Source organism: Diaphorina citri, unplaced genomic scaffold, assembly GCF_000475195.1.
Source record: "Diaphorina citri unplaced genomic scaffold, Diaci psyllid genome assembly version 1.1 scaffold169, whole genome shotgun sequence".
NCBI lineage: Eukaryota > Metazoa > Arthropoda > Insecta > Hemiptera > Psyllidae > Diaphorina > Diaphorina citri.
In genome coordinates this window covers 95807-115564 of record NW_007377606.1, presented here as the reverse complement: position 1 = coordinate 115564, position 19758 = coordinate 95807, and the positions used below count along the sequence as shown (strand labels likewise).

Here is a 19758-nt window from a genome sequence, read left to right as displayed (position 1 = left end):
TGCAAAGTCATACTAGGTAGTATAAAATTCAACTCTTTGTACAATCTATTATTAAAAAAAAAGATTTAAAACATAACGATTCGATCAAAATTAATCCACCTTTACTAAATTGATTCAATCGGATTTTTGGTCCTGGGCCTCCATCGAATCTAATCAGATAGATTGGTGTTTCTAAGTCATGACCATTATACTGTCGTGCTTATCAGAAAACAACTGGTGGGGGGAGAAAATAAGGGGGGGGGGGCCTTGGGGGGGGGGGGAAACCAGGAAATGGTCACGAAGGCCTTTTTTTTCATAAATGACTCATTGTTGATATAAGAGATGTTTTCAATTGATAAAAAAAAAGTCAAGGGAAAAAAATGTGTAAAGCCGCGCGGCCAGCTCTTGAACACCCTCCCTTTGCTTTCTCAAATTTCAGCAGTTCAGCACAATTTGTTAGGCAAAGAACTCACGAAAAAATGGACTTTTGAAAGCGGGGTTTTCTCCTCGATTTACAACTTTGACTAATCTTATTCTTTTTTTTTGGGGGGGGGGGGGGGTGTCTATCCGGTTTGGATGTTGGCTATCATGTTAGCTATTGCTGTTCGCTGCTGTCCGAACTAGTTGGTTCTTGCCCTTGGTCTTGGCCTATGTCTCTGTCTTCGTCTTGATATAACCAGATTATCCTATGAATTATTCCTACTTACACAGGGTTAGATGGAAGAGCACTACATCCGATTAGGTAGAAGAGCTTTTCATGTCCAACTCATGAGAGAAGTGACTAAGTTTACAATTTACGTAGAAGATTTTCACAGTCTATCCCCACATACTAGTGTTGAGCAGTAGGCTAAAGGGCAAAACGTCAAAACTGCCCCTTCTTTTTTTTTCAATCTAATTTTAAAATATTCATTTCATGTCTCAAGAGCTTTATTTTTAATATTATTTTTTCTTTTAATGGCGATTTTATGCAAACTATTATTGATTATTAATTTAAAGGGGAAAAAATGTTGCTTGGAAAAAAAAGAGATTATTTTTTCATATTTATTAGTACTGAACACTGGTATTACATTATGAGTAGTATGCATGCTGGAGTCATTTATTCCGGGCAATCCTGGCTCTTCAATCAAAGTGCAAGTTCCCATTGGGCCTTTTTTGGGTGCATAGGGACTTCAGGAATTAGGTGAACCTCTTTTGGGGTGCTACAGAATTTCAGGAACCAGGTGGCACCTTATCTAACTTTAAAGGAACCTAGTTTGAAGTTTTGAGTACTTTTAGTGTTAATTTGTTATTGAAATTCGTGGATCATTTTGTGGATCCTCATCACAAAAGCTTATTACTGGATAGATACTCCTCTGATAGATTAGTCCTCTGAAATTACAATGGAGGGGGGGGGTGAAAGAAAAAAAATCCCCTTCAGTAAGAACGAATGTGTCTCCATGAGACAAGCCTTTCCCCACAGTCAAAAACGTCGAAAATGGTTATCACTAGCAAAGCGCGAAAGAGGTCAAAGAGGTCAAATGTGAAGGGCGTCCTCGCGAAATGTATTAGCAGGATATCTGTTTTCTCACCCCAACCTCATTCTCCTCCTCCTCCCTCCCCCTCCAATCCTTTCTTCCCCCTTCCGAATGACGTATATGCAACCCCTTCATTTTTTTTTTTTTTTTTTGACCCCAACTGCGACCACCTCCACAATTTTGACCCCCACATTTTCAAATCACGCATAGGCCTCTACGATTTCTGGTGTGTTTCTTACACGCAAACAAAAACAGAGGCTTTTTTTAAACTTTTTCTTCTTCTTCTTCTTCTTCTCCTCCTCCTCCTCCTTCTTCGCCTCCTTTTTCTTCGTCTTCTTCTCCTTCTTCTCCTGCTTCTTCTCCTCCTCTTTTTTTTTAGATTATTAGTTGGAGTGATTTATTCTGATGTATGGTAATTTGGTTATGCACCATTTTTCGCCCCCCCTTGTCCGCGCCGGCTTTCTGTCTATTTTCTTCGCGTTTTTTGTTTCTTTGTTTTTCTCCCCCCCTTTTTGTTCACACAATCTAACAATAGTATGAACAACAATCTATTTGTATCTCTTGTTGGCATTTGAATAATCGATTAGTCTTCGTCACAAAGGCCACTGGACAGTGAAAAGAGACAAAGGGGTGTTCAATTGTTGTATTTGTATTGATTATTTTGAGCTGGTTTTGAACTCTGTGTCAAAAGTCGTCTTGAATCCGCGACCTAGCGGTTATGAGAGAACGGTTTTTAAGAGGTTTGATAGAGGGAACCGTCCCGAAATCGAAGAGAAAAGGAGAACAGAAAGAAAGAGCCACAGTAGTATTAGATGGAGAGCGAAACACTTTAACTATGCACTTAGTAATGTAGAGCGTGGGCAACGCGTGTGATAGGAAACTTTCGATCTCTTCCAATCTGTCCGACAAGAATCAAAATGGCGACTCGGGGATTCTTGACTCACCGGTGGACCGCAAAGAGTCGGGCGGCAAAACGCCAGACAGTGTGTCGACGACGGACTCTATGAGACAGCACGGGTCTAGCAGCGCTTTCTCCCTGGTCCGACCCAAACTGGAACCTGGTAAGTACCTAATGCTTACACTTTCTCAGTCATTAAAAAATAATAATTTCTTCCCAGAGTTCCCATTTATTTTCAAGCCGTTCTTCCACCAGTCCTTCTTCGTCCATCTATCAGTCCTTCTTCGCAACCTTGGAATTCGAAGGAGAAGTACAACAAGGACCTTGGTTGTTTGTAAGAGTAAGAGATTGAGAATCCTTCCATTGAAGTTTTCAAAAAATTGTTTCCAAGGACAGTCGTTTCATGTGCTCACCCGAACGCGGCCAATCAGACCGAGGTCAGCCGAGAACAGCCGAACTCGGGCGGCGGATTCGACCCGATTCAGTTCCGACTGTTGCTAAGTCAGCGCCTCGCGGGGCTGAATAATCTGAACATCCCGCCTCTTCTGACGCATCCGTACTTCCCTGGGAACCCGGAGATCGCCAACCTCATGCGAGGCTTCCAAGCGGGACTGAGCACGGAACAGATGTACGGGCTGGACCTTAGTGTTAAGCGTCCATACCAAATTTGGTGCTTTCCTGAATAAATGCAGCTTTTGGCCAAAATTGTGACGTTAGGCCACCCACTAAAAACCCTGTATCTTCTACACATGAACGTCAAAAGGAAGAAGCAGTGGCGTAGCCTCCATGTAGGGCGTGTATGGCGGCCATACACTCAAAATTTCTTTTCTTCTTCCGAAGAAGAAGAAGAAGAGAAACATCGTGAAGGGACAAACACATAAAGAAGGAGATTAGAAGATCTAAAGTCTGTTCTTGTACCTACCTATTTTGCAAATATTTCGACTTTTTTTTTATCGTCAAAATGACGTCGCCTTCTGGTCGACATTGGGAGTTACTTATGTTTTTTACCTCAGCTGCCTGTCAGCTATAGTTTTAAGAACTCTTTTGCAATTAGTATTATCGTCTTTTTTGGTTACTTTTAGTGGTATCTACAATATCTAGTAAAGAAATCTTTATTTTGTGCAATTAGGGTAAGTGTACCATTTATTCGCCCACTTAAAAAACGTACCATTTATTGGCCCACCTACCCACATTTATTTTTCTGATTTTTGTTTTTATGACTACAATTTTTGAATAGCACTGGTTCGATAGCAGTCTTTAAGCCCTTTCTTTTGATGACTTATGTGGCGTATGGTACAGGTGGGCCAATAAATGGTACGTTTTTTAGGTGGGCGAATAAATGGTACACTTACCCTATATCCATTTATAATTTGTCCATCTGTAGCTCAATAAAATCTTTGCTTTTTTATTGCCTTAAGCTTTGTATCTTTAGCTGGTTGTTGCCAGCTTGTAGATGACACAAAACCCTGTATCTTCTACACATGAACGTCGTACGTCTTTAAGATTTGGACTTAATGCTCATGGCATATCTTTCAATACGACACATTCTCTCGAACACACTTCGCATTGTGTCTGGGTACAATAAATAAAATTTCTAATAGCAGAAATCATTTTTGAATATGAAAAATAACTGAACATTTTCGAATTTTTGGCGTAGGAGTTCGTTTGTGTTGTTTTGTTTTTCTGATGTTATTAATGATAATGACATGGCGTATGTTTTATTGGGTGACTGCGCTAGAGCATCTAAGCTAGGGTCCTCTTCTGGTTCTCTGACATGTGTGTGATGATTCTTGGGTTGATGATAACTTGGAATAATTATAGGTTGTGTAGTTTGATGTGTAGTTCAAGTTCTTCATATACTAGACTTCTAACATTAGGCTCAAGTAGATTTCCTTCTCGGCCAAGGAGTCAGTTGGTTCGATTTCTTTCTACAACATCTGTACTTCTGTAGTATCTCCAATTCTCGACAATTATGTCTAATATTGTTGCATAACTAGGTATATTGACTATTACTATTATAGTGTCTACCAAGGTGAGTGTCAATGTCTGTTAGACTATTTCTCCGAATTGGGCTCTAAAGAGTCTAACTCTGTATCTCAAAGATCTACTATCTTGCTATCGTTTCCACTATTATAGTGTCTACCAAGGTGAGTGTCAATGTCTGTTAGACTATTTCTCCGAATTGGGCTCTAAAGAGTCTAACTCTGTATCTCATAGATCTACTATCTTGCTATCGTTTCTAACATTATTTCCACTGGTGTTGTTTGACTGATTCTTTCCTGTTTGTTATTTTGTTTGGGGTACTGAGCAGGTTGTATCGTTTCCAATATAATAATACTCGTTATGACGATTTCTTAAAATAAAAACCGACTCTGTGATATTCAGATATAGTTTTCTATCATTAATAATCAAACGTTTATTTTAGTTTTTCGAATAATGTTGCTTTGTGGCTTCTGTGACTGGAGTGCTTCTTGACAATGGCGTCCATAGTTGTGGTGATTTAGATTGTGTTCTTCTCTGATTATGACCAAAGTTTAGGAGATTCTCTGGTACCAAATACTTAAACTGTGAAATTCTTTGATTGAAATTTGAATGTGATCTTCGAAATCAAATTTTCCGATGTCTACGAATTGTATCACTTTAACCTCTCTGTCATTCAGATATGTATAGGTAATGTGAAAACTTTCTAATACTTTCTTCCTTTGGAACTTCTGGAAGATTTTTTTGCTTAGTCATTTTTAGCTGTGAAATCCTTGGCCTTATCCTGTTTTTAAAGATGACCCAAATTTTTCTTCTGTTATGGATTGTACTACAATCATTGTAGGGATCTTTTTTCTTTTAGGGAGATGATTGGAATTTTCTATGAGTTCAAATGGATTGAGATCATTCTCTGATTATGACCAAAGTTTAGGAGATTCTCTGGTACCAAATACTTAAACTGTGAAATTCTTTGATTGAAATTTGAATGTGATCTTCAAAATCAATTTTTCCGATGTCTACGAATTGTATCACTTTAACCTCTCTGTCATTCAGATATGTATAGGTAATGTGAAGACTTTCTAATACTTTCTTCCTTTAGAACCTCTGGAAGATCTTTTGCTTAGTCATTTTTGGCTGTTAAATCCTGGGCCTTGTCCTGTTTTTGGAGATGACCCAAAATAGGTAATGTGAAGACTTTCTAATACTTTCTTCCTTTGGAACTTCTGGAAGATCTTTTTGCTTAGCCATTTTTGCTGTTATGGATTGTACTACAATCATTGTAGGGATCTTTTTTTCTTTTAGAGAGATGATTGGAATTTTCTATGAGTTCAAATGGATTGAGATCATCATTTGGTTTAACTAGTCTCGTTGACAAATGTTCCGAATTCCTTCCATTAAACCATTAAGGAACTGTGTTCAACCAAACCATTATGTCCTGATTATCTTTCACGTCCTGAAGTTAACTTTAGAATTGACTGTGGTTTCCGTCAGGTTTCATGCATCATGTCACCACAGTTCAACTCGATGCGTTTCTTCTTACATTGGTGAGTTTCTTTTATACGTTCATCGACCAAAATTTCGTTTCCCAACAATAGAGCCACCATTGTGAACAAATCTCCTCGTCTATAATCCAAGGCTATGTAATTAATCTAATGTCGCGTATCTTTACAGTGTAGTTATGTTTTAAATCCAGAAACAGGGTGTCGTTGGGACTAGATTTGTTGAATAGTCCGGGTTTCTGTGTTGTTGGTCATGCTAAATTTGTAAGGTCAGTCAGTGAGTTAGGTAATCTGAATCAAAGGAAGTCTGCCAGTAAATTGATTCCGATTTTTTCTCTTTTTTTATGTAGATATTCGTTAATCTCGAATTAATGGGCGAAGTTCAATAATTAATTCCTTTATCTTTGCTGCTCCATCATTTCGATATGTTCAATTAAGTTTGCTAATTTCATACACTCGAAATCTGTAATTTCATTCCACTGAATTCTAGCATTAAATTTTAAATTGACCTATTTCGTTGTTTAATTTTTTTCCGAACAAATGAAAATAATTCGTGTATAAGGTTGTTCGCCTGGTAATAGCAACTCATGTATGATTATTGTTTTATTCTTCTCGATAACTTCCTCTGGTTTTTGTGTTCAGCTGTATTTCTTTGTATAATTGCTTGAAATTGTTCATGTACTCTGTCGAGTATTGACTTGATGGGTTTATAATGTACATTAATATTAGTGGGATGGGATACTTGCGGCATATCATTAATACTATCTTGATGTACTGCGATGCCACATTACTTTTTAATACACAGCCTGCCAGTAATAGGTAATATCATAGCTTTGAACATTAACGGTATTAAATTGATGATTATCTAGTGCTACCTGTATTAGACAGGTAATTTGTATGTTTATCCGGCCGTTATCATTATTCGCATCATTATTGACATGATTGTCAGTTTTATTTAAATTAATAAATCTTGGAACTGTGGTTGTTTCGTTCTTTCCAATTATTTTGTTTGATCTTAAGATTATCTTTCAAAGTGGTACGTCTTGCATAGATTCAATATCTCCAGATGTGTTTGCGCTGCTATAGACATGTGTTTTTCCCTATGCGTTGAGTTTTTTCAATTAAGAGCTTTGATAGACCCTTTTCTTCAATGAGTTCAGTGACATCTTGTACGTATATTGGACCCATGTAGAACATACTGGACCCAACAGCCTTGTGGACAAATCCTGTTGAGGTGGCGCAGCTCCTGGACTTGGAGACGGAGTCGCCAACGTTAACATCAAGAACACCAACAACAAGAGCGGCAGTAACAACAACAACAGCAGCAGCACCAACAACAACAGCAACAACAACAACAACACCAACAACAACGTATATTGATGATCCTATTTCTTCTGTTTCAGTGCCCATCGCCGTTGAGTCGGGAAAACTCCTTGAATAGGAGACTCAAAAAGTACGACAACGATGACATCCCACAAGACCAGGTGGTCCGAATTTATCAGGAAGAATTGTCCAAACTGATGGGTAGACGGTTTGACGAATCGCAGCCCTTCCCTGGGTAAGTAGAAAAATGATTTAGAAATCCATACTATTTTACTGACAATGTTATGTTTAACAATGGATAGTATCCACTTTCAAGATTTTCATTTATTTACATTAATAGTTAGATATCCAGACATCCTCTTTTTTCAGAAGCCAGCCTCAGAACTCATGAACCAAGAAAGGAAGTAGGAGTAATTTCCCCAAGAAGAATTTGAAATATTACCTTCTAGAAGTCTAGAATCCAAAATATACCAAGAAGATTTAATCTGATTTCCAGATTTTCCGGTTTTCCAACAATCCAGCACAAAGTTGCTAACTTCCAGTTTGTTGTCTTCCTCATGTTTCAGACTCTTGTTCCCTCACTTCTTCAACAATAATGTAAACAATATACCCACCAACGAGCAAGAGATTAGACTGGCGTTGGAAACCTACCATAGAGAATTAGCCAAATTGAATTCCAATGCCCCGCAAACCCCACCTACCAATTTACCTATACCAAATTTTTTACTGCACCCTTCCCTAGGTAAGTTGAACCTCTAGTTGTCTAGTAGAAAGAATAGAATATAACATGCCTTGATTTTACTGCTATCTTAGGACCGAAATTTCCTTTACTGTCGCAGTCTAAACAAGGTCTTTTTGTGTGTCTCAATGCTATAGCCCTAAACAGTCCTTAGATTTAAATGGGGGTCTTTTCTGACGAAATTCCTGTGTGCGGAGTCCAGTATTTAGGACTGTTGCAACCCATTCTTGTTGTTTTTCACTCTTCTCCTTCAAACCTTGCTGTCTCTATGAAGTTCATCGGCATACAATGGATCAAGAGACCGCCTGAACAAAATTAATTGTTTGATGTGAACAAAGTTACCCATAGCCTGATTTACTTTTTCAGTGTGTGCCAGGCTAATTCATTCTCTTTTCTCCCTATGTGTGAGATTCTCATTTTTCCTCATTTTCCCGATATGTGTCTTCTAGGAGGACTTCAGCAGTTGAATCAAAACGTTCAAGACTTATCCGTACCTAAGAGCGTGGGGGTTTTGAACTCTGTGTCAAAAGTCGTCTTGAATCCGCGACCTAGCGGTTATGAGAGAACGGTTTTTAAGAGGTTTGATAGAGGGAACAGTCCCGAAATCGAAGAGAAAAGGAGGACAGAATTATATAGGAGAAATCCAGCTTTTCCGCGACCGAAACTTATCTGTTTAGAATAAAATCCGCCCCCAAGCGAGTGTCGAACCCACACCCTTTAGATATAGCCCGAGTGTGTGTATCAATAAGAGGACTGTTTGTGTACTCATTGTGTTACAGGGTCTCCCACCACTAAAGACTCGACCGGGATGCATTCCATTTTCAACAAGAGTGAGCCGGACATCAGCAGCGATGATCGACTCGCCCATATTCTCAATGAGGCGGGTCACCTGATGCGACATCAAGAACAGGATAGCCGGAGCAACGACGATGCGTCACCCCACCATAACCAGGTAAGAATTTGCAGAATTTCTCCTAAATTTTTACTTTTTTTCTACTGAAATCCACGATTTTGGGGGTAACTTTTTAAAATGCTCATCATCATCAAATTGCAAATCACAAAGATTCAATAAAGGCTTAAGCTTTGTATCTTTAGCTGGTTGTAGATGACACAAAACCCTGCTTGTAGATGACAGAGCGTGGGCAACGCGTGTGATAGGAAACTTTCGATCTCTTCCAATCTGTCCGACAAGAATCAAAATGGCGACTCGGGGATTCTTGATTCACCCGTGGACCGCAAGGAGTCGGGCGGCAAAACGCCAGACAGTGTGTCGACGACGGACTCTATGAGACAGCATGGGTCTAGCAGCGCTTTCTCCCTGGTCCGACCCAAACTGGAACCTGGTAAGTACCTAATGCTTCCACTTTCTCAGTCATTAAAAAATAATAATTTCTTCCCAGAGTTCCCATTTATTTTCAAGCCCTTCTTCCATCAGTCCTTCTTCGTCCATCTATCAGTCCTTCTTCGCAACCTTGGAATTCGAAGGAGAAGTTCAACAAGGACCTTGGTTGTTTGTAAGAGTAAGAGATTGAGAATCCTTCCATTAAAGTTTTCAAAAAATTGTTTCCAAGGACAGTCGTTTCATGTGCTTTCAATGTTTTGGAAGACTTTCACCTTTCATCAACTTACCCCTAGATTACAGGTCGCAGTGACATAGGGTATTTATTAAAGCCGATGGCCCTACTTATACCAATACCTCTAAACTAAACCTTCCGCTTCCCTTTTCGCTGTTCCAGGAACGACCCCAGCGGGCGGCACGGGCAGCACCGCCAGCTCTCCCCTGGGCGGCAACTCCATCATTCTCCCGCCCGAAGACTTCTCCCCTTCGGCCGCCTCTAGTCCTCTTCAGCGTATGGCGTCCATCACCAACGCCCTGATATCGCAACCCACCACGCCCCACCACCATTCGGCGGCTCAGCGGCCGCTCAAAGCGGTTCTGCCGCCGATCACCCAGCAACAGTTCGACCAGTACAACAATCTGAACACGGAGGATATTGTGCGACGGGTACGTGTGATAAATTTGATAAAATCTCTCTTAGTTGGTTCGGTACTAGTCTACTCTCTAAAATTCGACTCATTTTTCTCCCCTTGAAATAAATTTGAATGCATAAAATCTCTTGAGCATCAAAAAATTTATAGAGGGTAAGTATAAAGAACCGCAGTTCTCTACATATCACTCCGTAAAGGACGGAAAATCGCATGTGTTTATACTTGGTCAAAACTGGGAAAATCTCTTGAGTGTCCAAAATTTTGTACCTCTGAATCATGTGATCCAGCGATTAATTGACTTTCACATTCCTGTTCATAGGTAAAGGAGCAACTTAGTCAATTCTCAATCAGTCAAAGGCTGTTCGGCGAGTCCGTTCTCGGCCTGTCCCAGGGGTCCGTGTCCGACCTCCTGGCCCGGCCCAAACCCTGGCACATGCTCACGCAGAAGGGCCGGGAACCGTTTATTCGAATGAAGATGTTCCTGGAAGATGATAATGCCGTGCACAAGCTGGTCGCGTCCCAGTACAAAATTGCGCCGGAGAAACTCATGCGAACGGGTGGCTATGGAGGACCACGTAAGTGCTTTTGACTAATCTATGTGATGGTTGAGCTGTTGCTACTACTGATTATGTTTTTGAAAACACAACTAGAGGTGTAAAATTAGAGTTTATTTTTGAAGTGTTCACCTGTTTCTTGAAAATTAACTTTAGCTTAGTACTTAGTAGAAGTGGTTATTGAAAATTCTCATTTGTAAAATGTGTCTGTCAATTTGTTACAGCCGTCCTACCGCAACACACAATGGGCAAACCTCTCCAACCTTCTCCAGCCCTGACACCCAACTCTCTCACCAAAGGCAGTCTGGAGGATCGCGACCGCGACAACGCGTCTAGCCGCGACAGTAGCCGCGAGCGAGAACGCGACATGCGTCAGCACTTCATGACATCACCTCAGCATCAGATGTTCGCTCAGCATCATCTGGATCAGCTCAAGAAGCAGCAGCAAAGTCAGAACATTCCACAACCGCCTCAGTCCCCACACAGCGTAGTGCTTCAGCAACAAGCGGCTGCGCAAGCCCAAGCTCATGCGCAACAACAAGTGAACGCAGCGCTGCGCAACCTGGGACAACATGTGGCGCCGTCTGTCTACGAGATGGCAGCACTGACGCAAGATCTCGACACACAAGTCATCACGACCAAAATCAAAGAGGCTCTTCTCGCGAACAACATTGGCCAGAAGGTAAGTGACTTCTTCTTCCTATTTTGTTATATATTTTTATTATCAATTTTCCAAACGCAACATTCCCGCACCATCTTCAAATTCTATCGTTCTTATCTTCCTTCTCGATTCTCCACTTCTTCTTCCTATTTTCGAATTATCTTCTCCCATTTTTTGTCAGTTCTTTGTCCGTCTGCATGTAATTATTTCGCGAATTTCACGCACTCTTTAACAAAAGAACTCTGTAACTGACGCAAGATCTCGACACACAAGTCATCACGACCAAAATCAAAGAGGCTCTTCTCGCGAACAACATTGGCCAGAAGGTAAGTGACCTCTTCTTCCCTTTTTTTTTAAATTATATAAATTTTTATGAACAATTTTCCAATTCAACATTCCCGCACCATCTTCAAATTCTATCGTTCTTATCTTCCTTCTCGATTCTCCACTTCTTCTTCTTCTTCCTATTTTCGGATTATTTTCTCCCATTTTTGTCAGTTCTTTGTCCGTCTGCATGTAATTATTTCGCGAATTTCACGCACTCTTTAACAAAAGAACTCTGTGGGTGGATATTCAGTTCAGACATAAATTTTACACCCTATCCTTGAAATTTCCAAACGTTAGATTTTCGTTCTTGTGGATATGTAGAGAGAGCTGCTTAAAATTGCAAATTAATAGTATTCTGCCAATTTTATGATGTGGATAATATTATTCGAGATAAGTTAACTCCTACGTTAGATACAGTGTTATAGCCATTATGCTAGACAGTCTATGCTTTTTTTATTCAATGGAACTGCCACAACACAAGATGATGTTATCAGCGAAATCTCTGAGGTTACTAATTCTCCAGCCATCAACATTATTGCTTGGGTTATATTGGGATTAATACAAACAGGGTGTACGTACACTGTACACAGAACAAAGACCCGTGTTGGAATTTCTTATTTTCATTTATTTTATTAGTTATGTTATAAATTCGTCATATAGCCTATCTATTCGTAATTCTGAAATCCGCTTCATGATTTGTAGCGTTCTAAAATGTTATCAGCGAAATCTCTGAGGTTACTAATTCTCCAGCCATCAACATTATTGCTTGGGTTATATTGGGATTAATACAAACAGGGTGTACACTGTACACAGAACAAAGACCCGTGTTGGAATTTCTTCTTTTCATTTATTTTATTAGTATGTTATAAATTCGTCATATAGCCTATCTGCCTATCTATTCGTAATTCTGAATTCCGCTTCATGATTTGTAGCGTTCTAAAATTTTCAATTTTGGTTTCGATCGACATGGATTTAATAAAGTGGGAGTTAGTTAGTAAAAGTATCAATTGAGTAGGAACATTTTAATTTCTTCAACTGTTGAATCAACTCCATTTTCCGCGCCGGATAAAAATAATAAATACATAGATAGATACTAAAAGTAACAATAAAATCATCTTCCTAGCTAAAAACTTCCATCAAACAAGTTCCCAATGATACCCAGTATATCAAGACGCCATTCTTAATGAACCATTCCGAACACCTTGAACTTGATTCCTGACCATTGGTTCGGGCAAGTTCGTATTGTGTTCGGGTTCATTGAGAGGTTCTTCGTGTTCTTTAACCTTCATCTCGGAGTTTCATCCGCCTCTACTAATGATTGTCTTCGTTCACGATCGTTAAGACTCCACCTTTATTGATTTCCCATTGATTTCTTCATCGATAGGATTTGTCCATCGATATTGATTGGCTCCACCTGCCTACATGATCGTGTTTATCTTTTCTTTCTATCTGGTTTGTTTTTACGTTCCGTGTTCTTTTATTCTGTCACGTTCTTTCTCAATTTGTACAACCTATGCTTGGTTTGTTTTATCTTGGAGTTTGATCTTTATTGAGACTATTCCATGTACTTCTTCTTCTTTATTGGTTCTTTATTCTTCATTAGTGTTTGGCCTTGATGTCTAGATACTTTTTATCCATATCGAGTGGGCTTGGGAATATATTTTATTCGACTGCTTGACTTCCTTCGTCATTGATAGATGTGTTAGAATGTTTGATGTATTTCTTCTACTATCCATTACGTATAGGTACTATTAGAATACTACATATTATATTAGATATTAGAATGTTTAGAATATTGTGCTCTATGAGATCACGTACTTATGGGTTTCAAATGATTGCCTTATTTAGACTGTCGATATGGATCTAAAAGTTGCTATCCAAGTTGGATCTAACTAAATTTAAACAAAAATAAGGCATGAGTAGGTAGTTTAGAATGGAAATCAATATGTGTGACTGTGAGTACATGTGTAATATGTATGTGACCTAGACCTAGGTATTCGGATAAGGAAATTCTCAAGTTAAACATGGATAAAATGGATATTATATTGAAGAGAGGAAAAAAAAGAAGAAATAAATTAAGTCAATTTTTTCTTGAAAGGCAGCCAATATAAGTGTCTCCCTAGTTTATTTAATGATATTTAATCAGAAGAAGTAAAAGTCAAACAACTTCAAGGAGAAACATATCCAGCCTGGTTAGCTAGACCGCGGGTTCGATTCCCGCAAGGGGCGGATTTTATCCTGAACGGATAATGTTTGTTCTCCGAACGGCTGGCTTTCTCATATCCTGTCCTCCTTCTCTCGTCGATTTCGGGACGATAAGATCTTAGCAGTTACAGTTCCGTTCCCTCTTAAAAAAAAAGAAAAAAAAAGGAAGAACTTGGGAATATATTTTATTCGACTGCTTGACTTCCTTCGTCATTGATAGATGTGTTAGAATGTTTGATGTATTTCTTCTACTATCCATACGTATACTATTAGAATACTACATATTATATTAGATATTAGAATGTTTAGAATATTGTGCTCTATGAGATCACGTATGGGTTTCAAATGATTGCCTTATTTAGACTGTCGATATGGATCTAAAAGTTGCTATCCAAGTTAGATCTAACTAAATTTAAACAAAAATAAGGTATGAGTAGGCAGTTTAGAATGGAAATCAATATGTGTGACTGTGAGTACATGTGTAATATGTATGTGACCTAGGTATTCGGATAAGGAAATTCTCAAGTTAAATATGGATAAAATGGATATTATATTGAAGAGAGGAAAAAAAAAAAAAAAAAAAAAAATAAATTGAGTCAATTTTTTCTTGAAAGGCAGCCAATATAAGTGTCTCCCTAGTTTATTTAATGATATTTAATCAGAAGAAGTAAAAGTCAAACAACTTCAAGGAGAAACATATCCAGCCTGGTTAGCTAGACCGCGGGTTCGATTCCCGCAAGGGGCGGATTTTATCCTGAACGGATAATGTTTGTTCTCCGAACGGCTGGCTTTCTCATATCCTGTCCTCCTTCTCTCGTCGATTTCGGGACGATAAGATCTTAGCAGTTACAGTTCCGTTCCCTCTTAAAAAAAAAGAAAAAAAAAGGAAGAAGCAGTGGCGTAGCCTCCATGTAGGGCGTGTATGGCGGCCATACACTCAAAATTTCTTTTCTTCTTCCGAAGAAGAAGAGAAACATCGTGAAATATCTACAATTTCTCTGTTTCTTTCTGTTTTCAGATCTTCGGTGAAGCGGTTCTGGGTCTCTCGCAAGGCTCCGTCAGCGAGCTTCTGTCCAAACCCAAACCCTGGCACATGTTAAGTATCAAAGGCCGGGAACCGTTCATTCGAATGCAGCTGTGGCTGTCGGACAGTCACAATGTGGAACGACTGCAGGCTATCAAGAGCGAACGACGAGAGCTCAGCAAACGTCGAAGAGGTGAGTTTTAGATTTTCTTCAGCAAGTTATGTTTCAATTTTTTATATCAATATTTTTTTTTTTTTTTTAAACATTCCTATACAGCTATTTCTCTATTAATGATTTTACTCCTTGTCTAAAACATAACTATACAGCTACCTGATTTCTCTATTAATGATTTTACTCCTTGTCTAAACTGTCGACATACCTAATTCTCTACAATTATGGCAACTAAGGAGGAGGTCAATTTATGAGGGTTCTAGTTTATGGTGGGCATGGGAAGATAAAACAAAGATTAGTCCTTTCCGTGTTACACTTTTGCATACAGTCCACGTCAACTGGGAAGTCCGATGGAAGCGCATGGAGGGGAACCGCAACTTCTCAACTGTAAGTCGGCCAGTTCTAAAAGTTTCACCATTCGATTCGGCGTGAAAAATCCCATGGGATCAACTATTCACATGCTTACTTGTTAATCAACGAGCTATTTTTTGACGAGTGCGCACCCAAAGGTCATCGGACCTCCCAGTTGAAGTGGACTGTACTTGTTTAAAATATTTATTGTCTTCTACCGATGCGATCGCCCAATTTTTTGAGTACTGAGTAGTATATTAACCTCTCTCTTTCCTCTTCTGTCCACGCAGGTTCCGCTGCCCAAGACAACAGTGACGACACTTCCTCCAACGACACCTCCGACTTCTACCACGGCGGTGGCGGCAACTCCCCCCCTCTGTCCGCCAAAAAGCAACGCGTCCTCTTCTCCGAAGAACAGAAAGAGGCGCTCCGACTTGCCTTCACGCTCGACCCGTACCCGAGCGTCAACACGATCGAATTTCTCGCGTCCGAGCTGAACCTTGCGTCGCGCACGATTACGAACTGGTTCCACAACCACCGCATGCGTCTTAAACAGCACAACCCGAACGCGGCTAATCAGACCGAGGTCAGCCGAGAACAGCCGAACTCGGGCGGCGGATTCGACCCGATTCAGTTCCGACTGTTGCTGAGTCAGCGCCTCGCGGGGCTGAATAATCTGAACATCCCGCCTCTTCTGACGCATCCGTACTTCCCTGGGAACCCCGAGATCGCCAACCTCATGCGGGGCTTCCAAGCGGGACTGAGCACGGAACAGATGTACGGGCTGGACCTCAGTGTTAAGCAACAGGATGACGGGACGAGTGATGGAGAGGAGGAGATGGACCATTCGGATGCGGATGCGGAAGCGGATGAGGACATGACGGAGGTGCGATCGCTGAATAGAGAGAATGTCGAGTCCAGATCTTCAAGACGGAAACCCGCAGCACCACAATGGGTAAGTTGATTCTCTGAGGCTCACTTATTTTTGAAATTTATCCTGTGTTGAGCATGTTCGCAACTCCAAAGGACGTGCTTATACTTGTTCATAAATATGGGTGTACAGTTAATATTTTCTCAATATAAAGGCTGGACCTTAGTGTTAAGCAACAGGATGACGGGACGAGTGATGGAGAGGAGGAGATGGACCATTCGGATGCGGAAGCGGATGAGGACATGACGGAGGTGCGATCGCTGAATAGAGAGAATGTTGAGTCCAGATCTTCAAGACGGAAACCCGCAGCACCACAATGGGTAAGTTGATTCTCAGAGGCTCCCTTATTTTTGAAATTTATCCTGTGCTGAGCATGTTCGCAACTCCAAAGGACGTGCTTATACTTGTTCATAAATATGGGTGTAAGTTAATATTTTCTCAATATAAAATCAAATAAAGTAGTATTTCATAGACACATACCTTACGCTGATACACAAAGGTATTGAAGACTTTTTGAAATTTAAAAACATCCTAAGACTTTCCTTATAAACCCACCCACCACCCAGCCATTTCTAACGTCCCACGTCCTTTCTGTCATTCCAGGTGAATCCGGACTGGCAAGAATCCGCCGAACCGGAGGTGATCATCAACGGCGTATGCGTCATGCAAACGCCGGACGACTACCGGGCCGCCGACAATGAAACCGTACGCGTCGAACCCACGCCGGTTGCGGAAGAAGATTCGGATACGGAAGACCCGCGGTCGCCCATCCGATCTCCGGACATTAAACAGGAGCGGTCCCCTGCCTCGGCTACCAAAGATGATGAGGATGTGATGATCAAGCGAGAACCTGAGAGGGAGGATGATGACTTTTAAAGAGTGCGTCCTTTTGGTTGTCATGGCAACGATCCTTTCTGTTGTCATAGCAACGGCTTGGCAACGAAGTGCGTACTATCTGTAACCATAGCAACGGCGTGTCGTTGAGGATGACGACTGTTAAACGCGAAGTGCGTCCTTTTGGTTGTCATGGGAACGATCATGTGCGTTCTTTTGGTTGTCATGGCAACGATCAAGTGCGTCCTTTCGGTTGTTATGGCAAAAATCAATTGCGTCCTTTCTGTAACCATGGCAACCGTCCTTTCTGTTGTCATAGCAACGGCGTGTGAGCTCGTCCAGTTCTTCTCAGCTAAGGAGTTTAAGGCTTAAAGACCCGGACAACTTTCCCTACAAATGGCATTTTGCAGACAATTCTAAGCAGATGTCATGCAATTTTTCTCTCTGGCCGTTTGTGGCAGCACTGCACACCACTTAATGTTTAGTAAATTAGCACTTTGATCTCATATCTCGAACTATTTAGCTTTTTTTACTTTGTTTCCCCACACAGTTCGTTTAACTTTTTTCGTTTTTGTTTATTTTCGAAAGTTCTCAATAACTCCTTAATTAAATTAAAAAATCTTAATAACTTCTTGTCACCAATCATTGTCGGCTAATCTCTCAGCTTTTACAAAGTCCCAGCAAAAAATGCAACTTTTTTTTTCTTCAAAATTTCAAAATTTATACTTGTGTCTTCCAGTATTGTTTTCGTTTTTATTTCAACTTTTTTCACGATAGGAAAACGATGTACTCGACCAACCTATGGATGGAATATTCTAATGGGTCTTGTTGATTCGTTGTCAGTTATCTTACTTATTTCATTTACTATTAGAACTTTTGTTTCCTTGTTTTGATTTTCGTTGATTTTTGATTTCTCAAAATTATGTCACTCTTTTTAATTTTCTTATTTCGACAAAATAAACATCATTTAAATCTCAAAGCGATAAGTGCAAAATCGCGAATCCTTTAACCTTTGATCAAAATGAATAGCCATCATTTAATTTTCTGTTTTTATATATTAAACTGGTAAAATATTGTTTTCTCTTTTATGTGCAATCAATCCCCCTCCCCCCTTATTGATTTTTTGTAGTTTAAAATATTTTGTGATGTTTAATTTTAAATCTCCCCTCCTTTAGTTAGTTGTATTGATTTTCTGTATAGTACATACAAGTTGTATTAAATTTGTTGTACAGTTTTTAGCCAGTTCATTTTTTTTTTTTTTATTTAAAGATACCCTTGGTATCTGTATAAATAGTATCCTATAATCAAAATAAACCCCTCCAAATGATTGGGCATTTACTGTTTACTTTATGGCCTGGCGCACTGCCGTGCGCCTAGATTTTTCTGTAGAAAGTAGGTTTTGTAGATAGGTACATACCTTTATTTATTCTTGTACATAAATTTGTAGGTAAATGTGAAATAATGTGAAAATTACTTAGACCTAATGTTTGATTTTGGTAAAACTTATCGCATTAGATGTCTGTTAACCTTCTTAGGAGAAGCTAAAATAAATGTAAATTTTATCACAATTTGTAAAAAAAATTGCACATTTTCTGTATGTAGGTATCACCTCTCAATTGTCTGTATGTAATTTTGTAAAATTTTACCTCTTATTTGACTTGTGTATTTTAAATACCTATTTAGGCGATTTCAATGTCTTGAAAATGATCTTGACAAAAACTCGACATTTTTTTCTATACGAAATTTCGATAGATATAAAAATAAAATGTGAACTATCAACAGCAAAAAATGTGTAGGTGAATGATGTAAGATAATTTAAATTTTGTTAATTTTTTCCTTTGTGATATTTTTATTTTAAACAATTTTTTTGTTACTTCCCCCCATCTCTCTCCCCTGTAAACGTTTAAAATTTGTAAATATAGGTACTTCAACTTTAAGTTTTTTAAAATAAAAATGTGAATAAAATAGGACTTAGTAAATAAATATACCTACCTAAGTATTAAAAAAAATCAACCTTTAATGTGGAAGGTACGTGATTTAAATACCTACCTACCTACCTACACAAATTTAATATTTCTGTCTGAGAAAGTTATCCTAATAAGGATTTTGCATTGTTTCGACTCTCGAAATGTGCCCATTTATTACCTTCTAAAATGTAGATAATATCTAGATGCAGGTAATAATGTTATTAAATAGGTAGATAGGTACTTATAACAAACACGTACCTACAACTTGTACTAATACCTACACAAATTTAATATTTCTGTCTGAGAAAGTTATCCTAATAAGGATTTTGCATTGTTTCGACTCTCGAAATGTGCCCATTTATAACCTTCTAAAATGTAGATAATATCTAGATGCAGGTAATAATGTTATTAAATAGGTAGGTAGGTACTTATATCAAACACGTACCTACAACTTGTACTAAGTATTTAAAATTTAGATGTCATTATGGTGACGAAACTATTTTATCCTTGTAAATAATATTTTGTTTGACTTATTAAAAAAAAAAAAAAAAAAAAAAATAAAAACTATGTACGTCTGGGCATTAATTTAAAAAAAGAAGTAATTTTTCATAAAAAAAAATAAATAATTGGAAATTATTTCTAATTTTTATCATATAAAATTTATTGTGAAATTTGTATTTATATTTAAAATATAATAATTAGTTGTAGTAGGTATTTCTATTTTTAATTTAGTTATCTTTGTTTTCTCTCTCTTAATTTCCGAGAATAATTTGTTTAAAAATAATTAATTTAATTATTCTTAACTATTATT

At 38.8% G+C, this 19758-nt stretch overlaps 1 protein-coding gene across 1 annotated transcript; it reads left to right on the top strand.

Moving 5' to 3' along the window:
* The first annotated feature begins 1453 nt into the window (after nt 1-1453).
* On the top strand, nt 1454-19157 carry LOC103505372 (homeobox protein cut). The gene is made up of 14 exons (XM_026820713.1): nt 1454-1482; nt 2349-2554; nt 2788-3038; nt 4494-4538; nt 7274-7428; nt 7760-7935; nt 8382-8429; nt 9066-9275; nt 9669-9937; nt 10241-10496; nt 10700-11157; nt 14687-14885; nt 15506-16170; nt 16750-19157. Exons 1-14 carry the CDS (start codon nt 1454-1456, stop codon nt 17020-17022), a joined length of 3240 nt encoding a protein of 1079 aa, XP_026676514.1. The 3' UTR covers nt 17023-19157.
* Nucleotides 19158-19758: the final 601 nt, after the last annotated feature.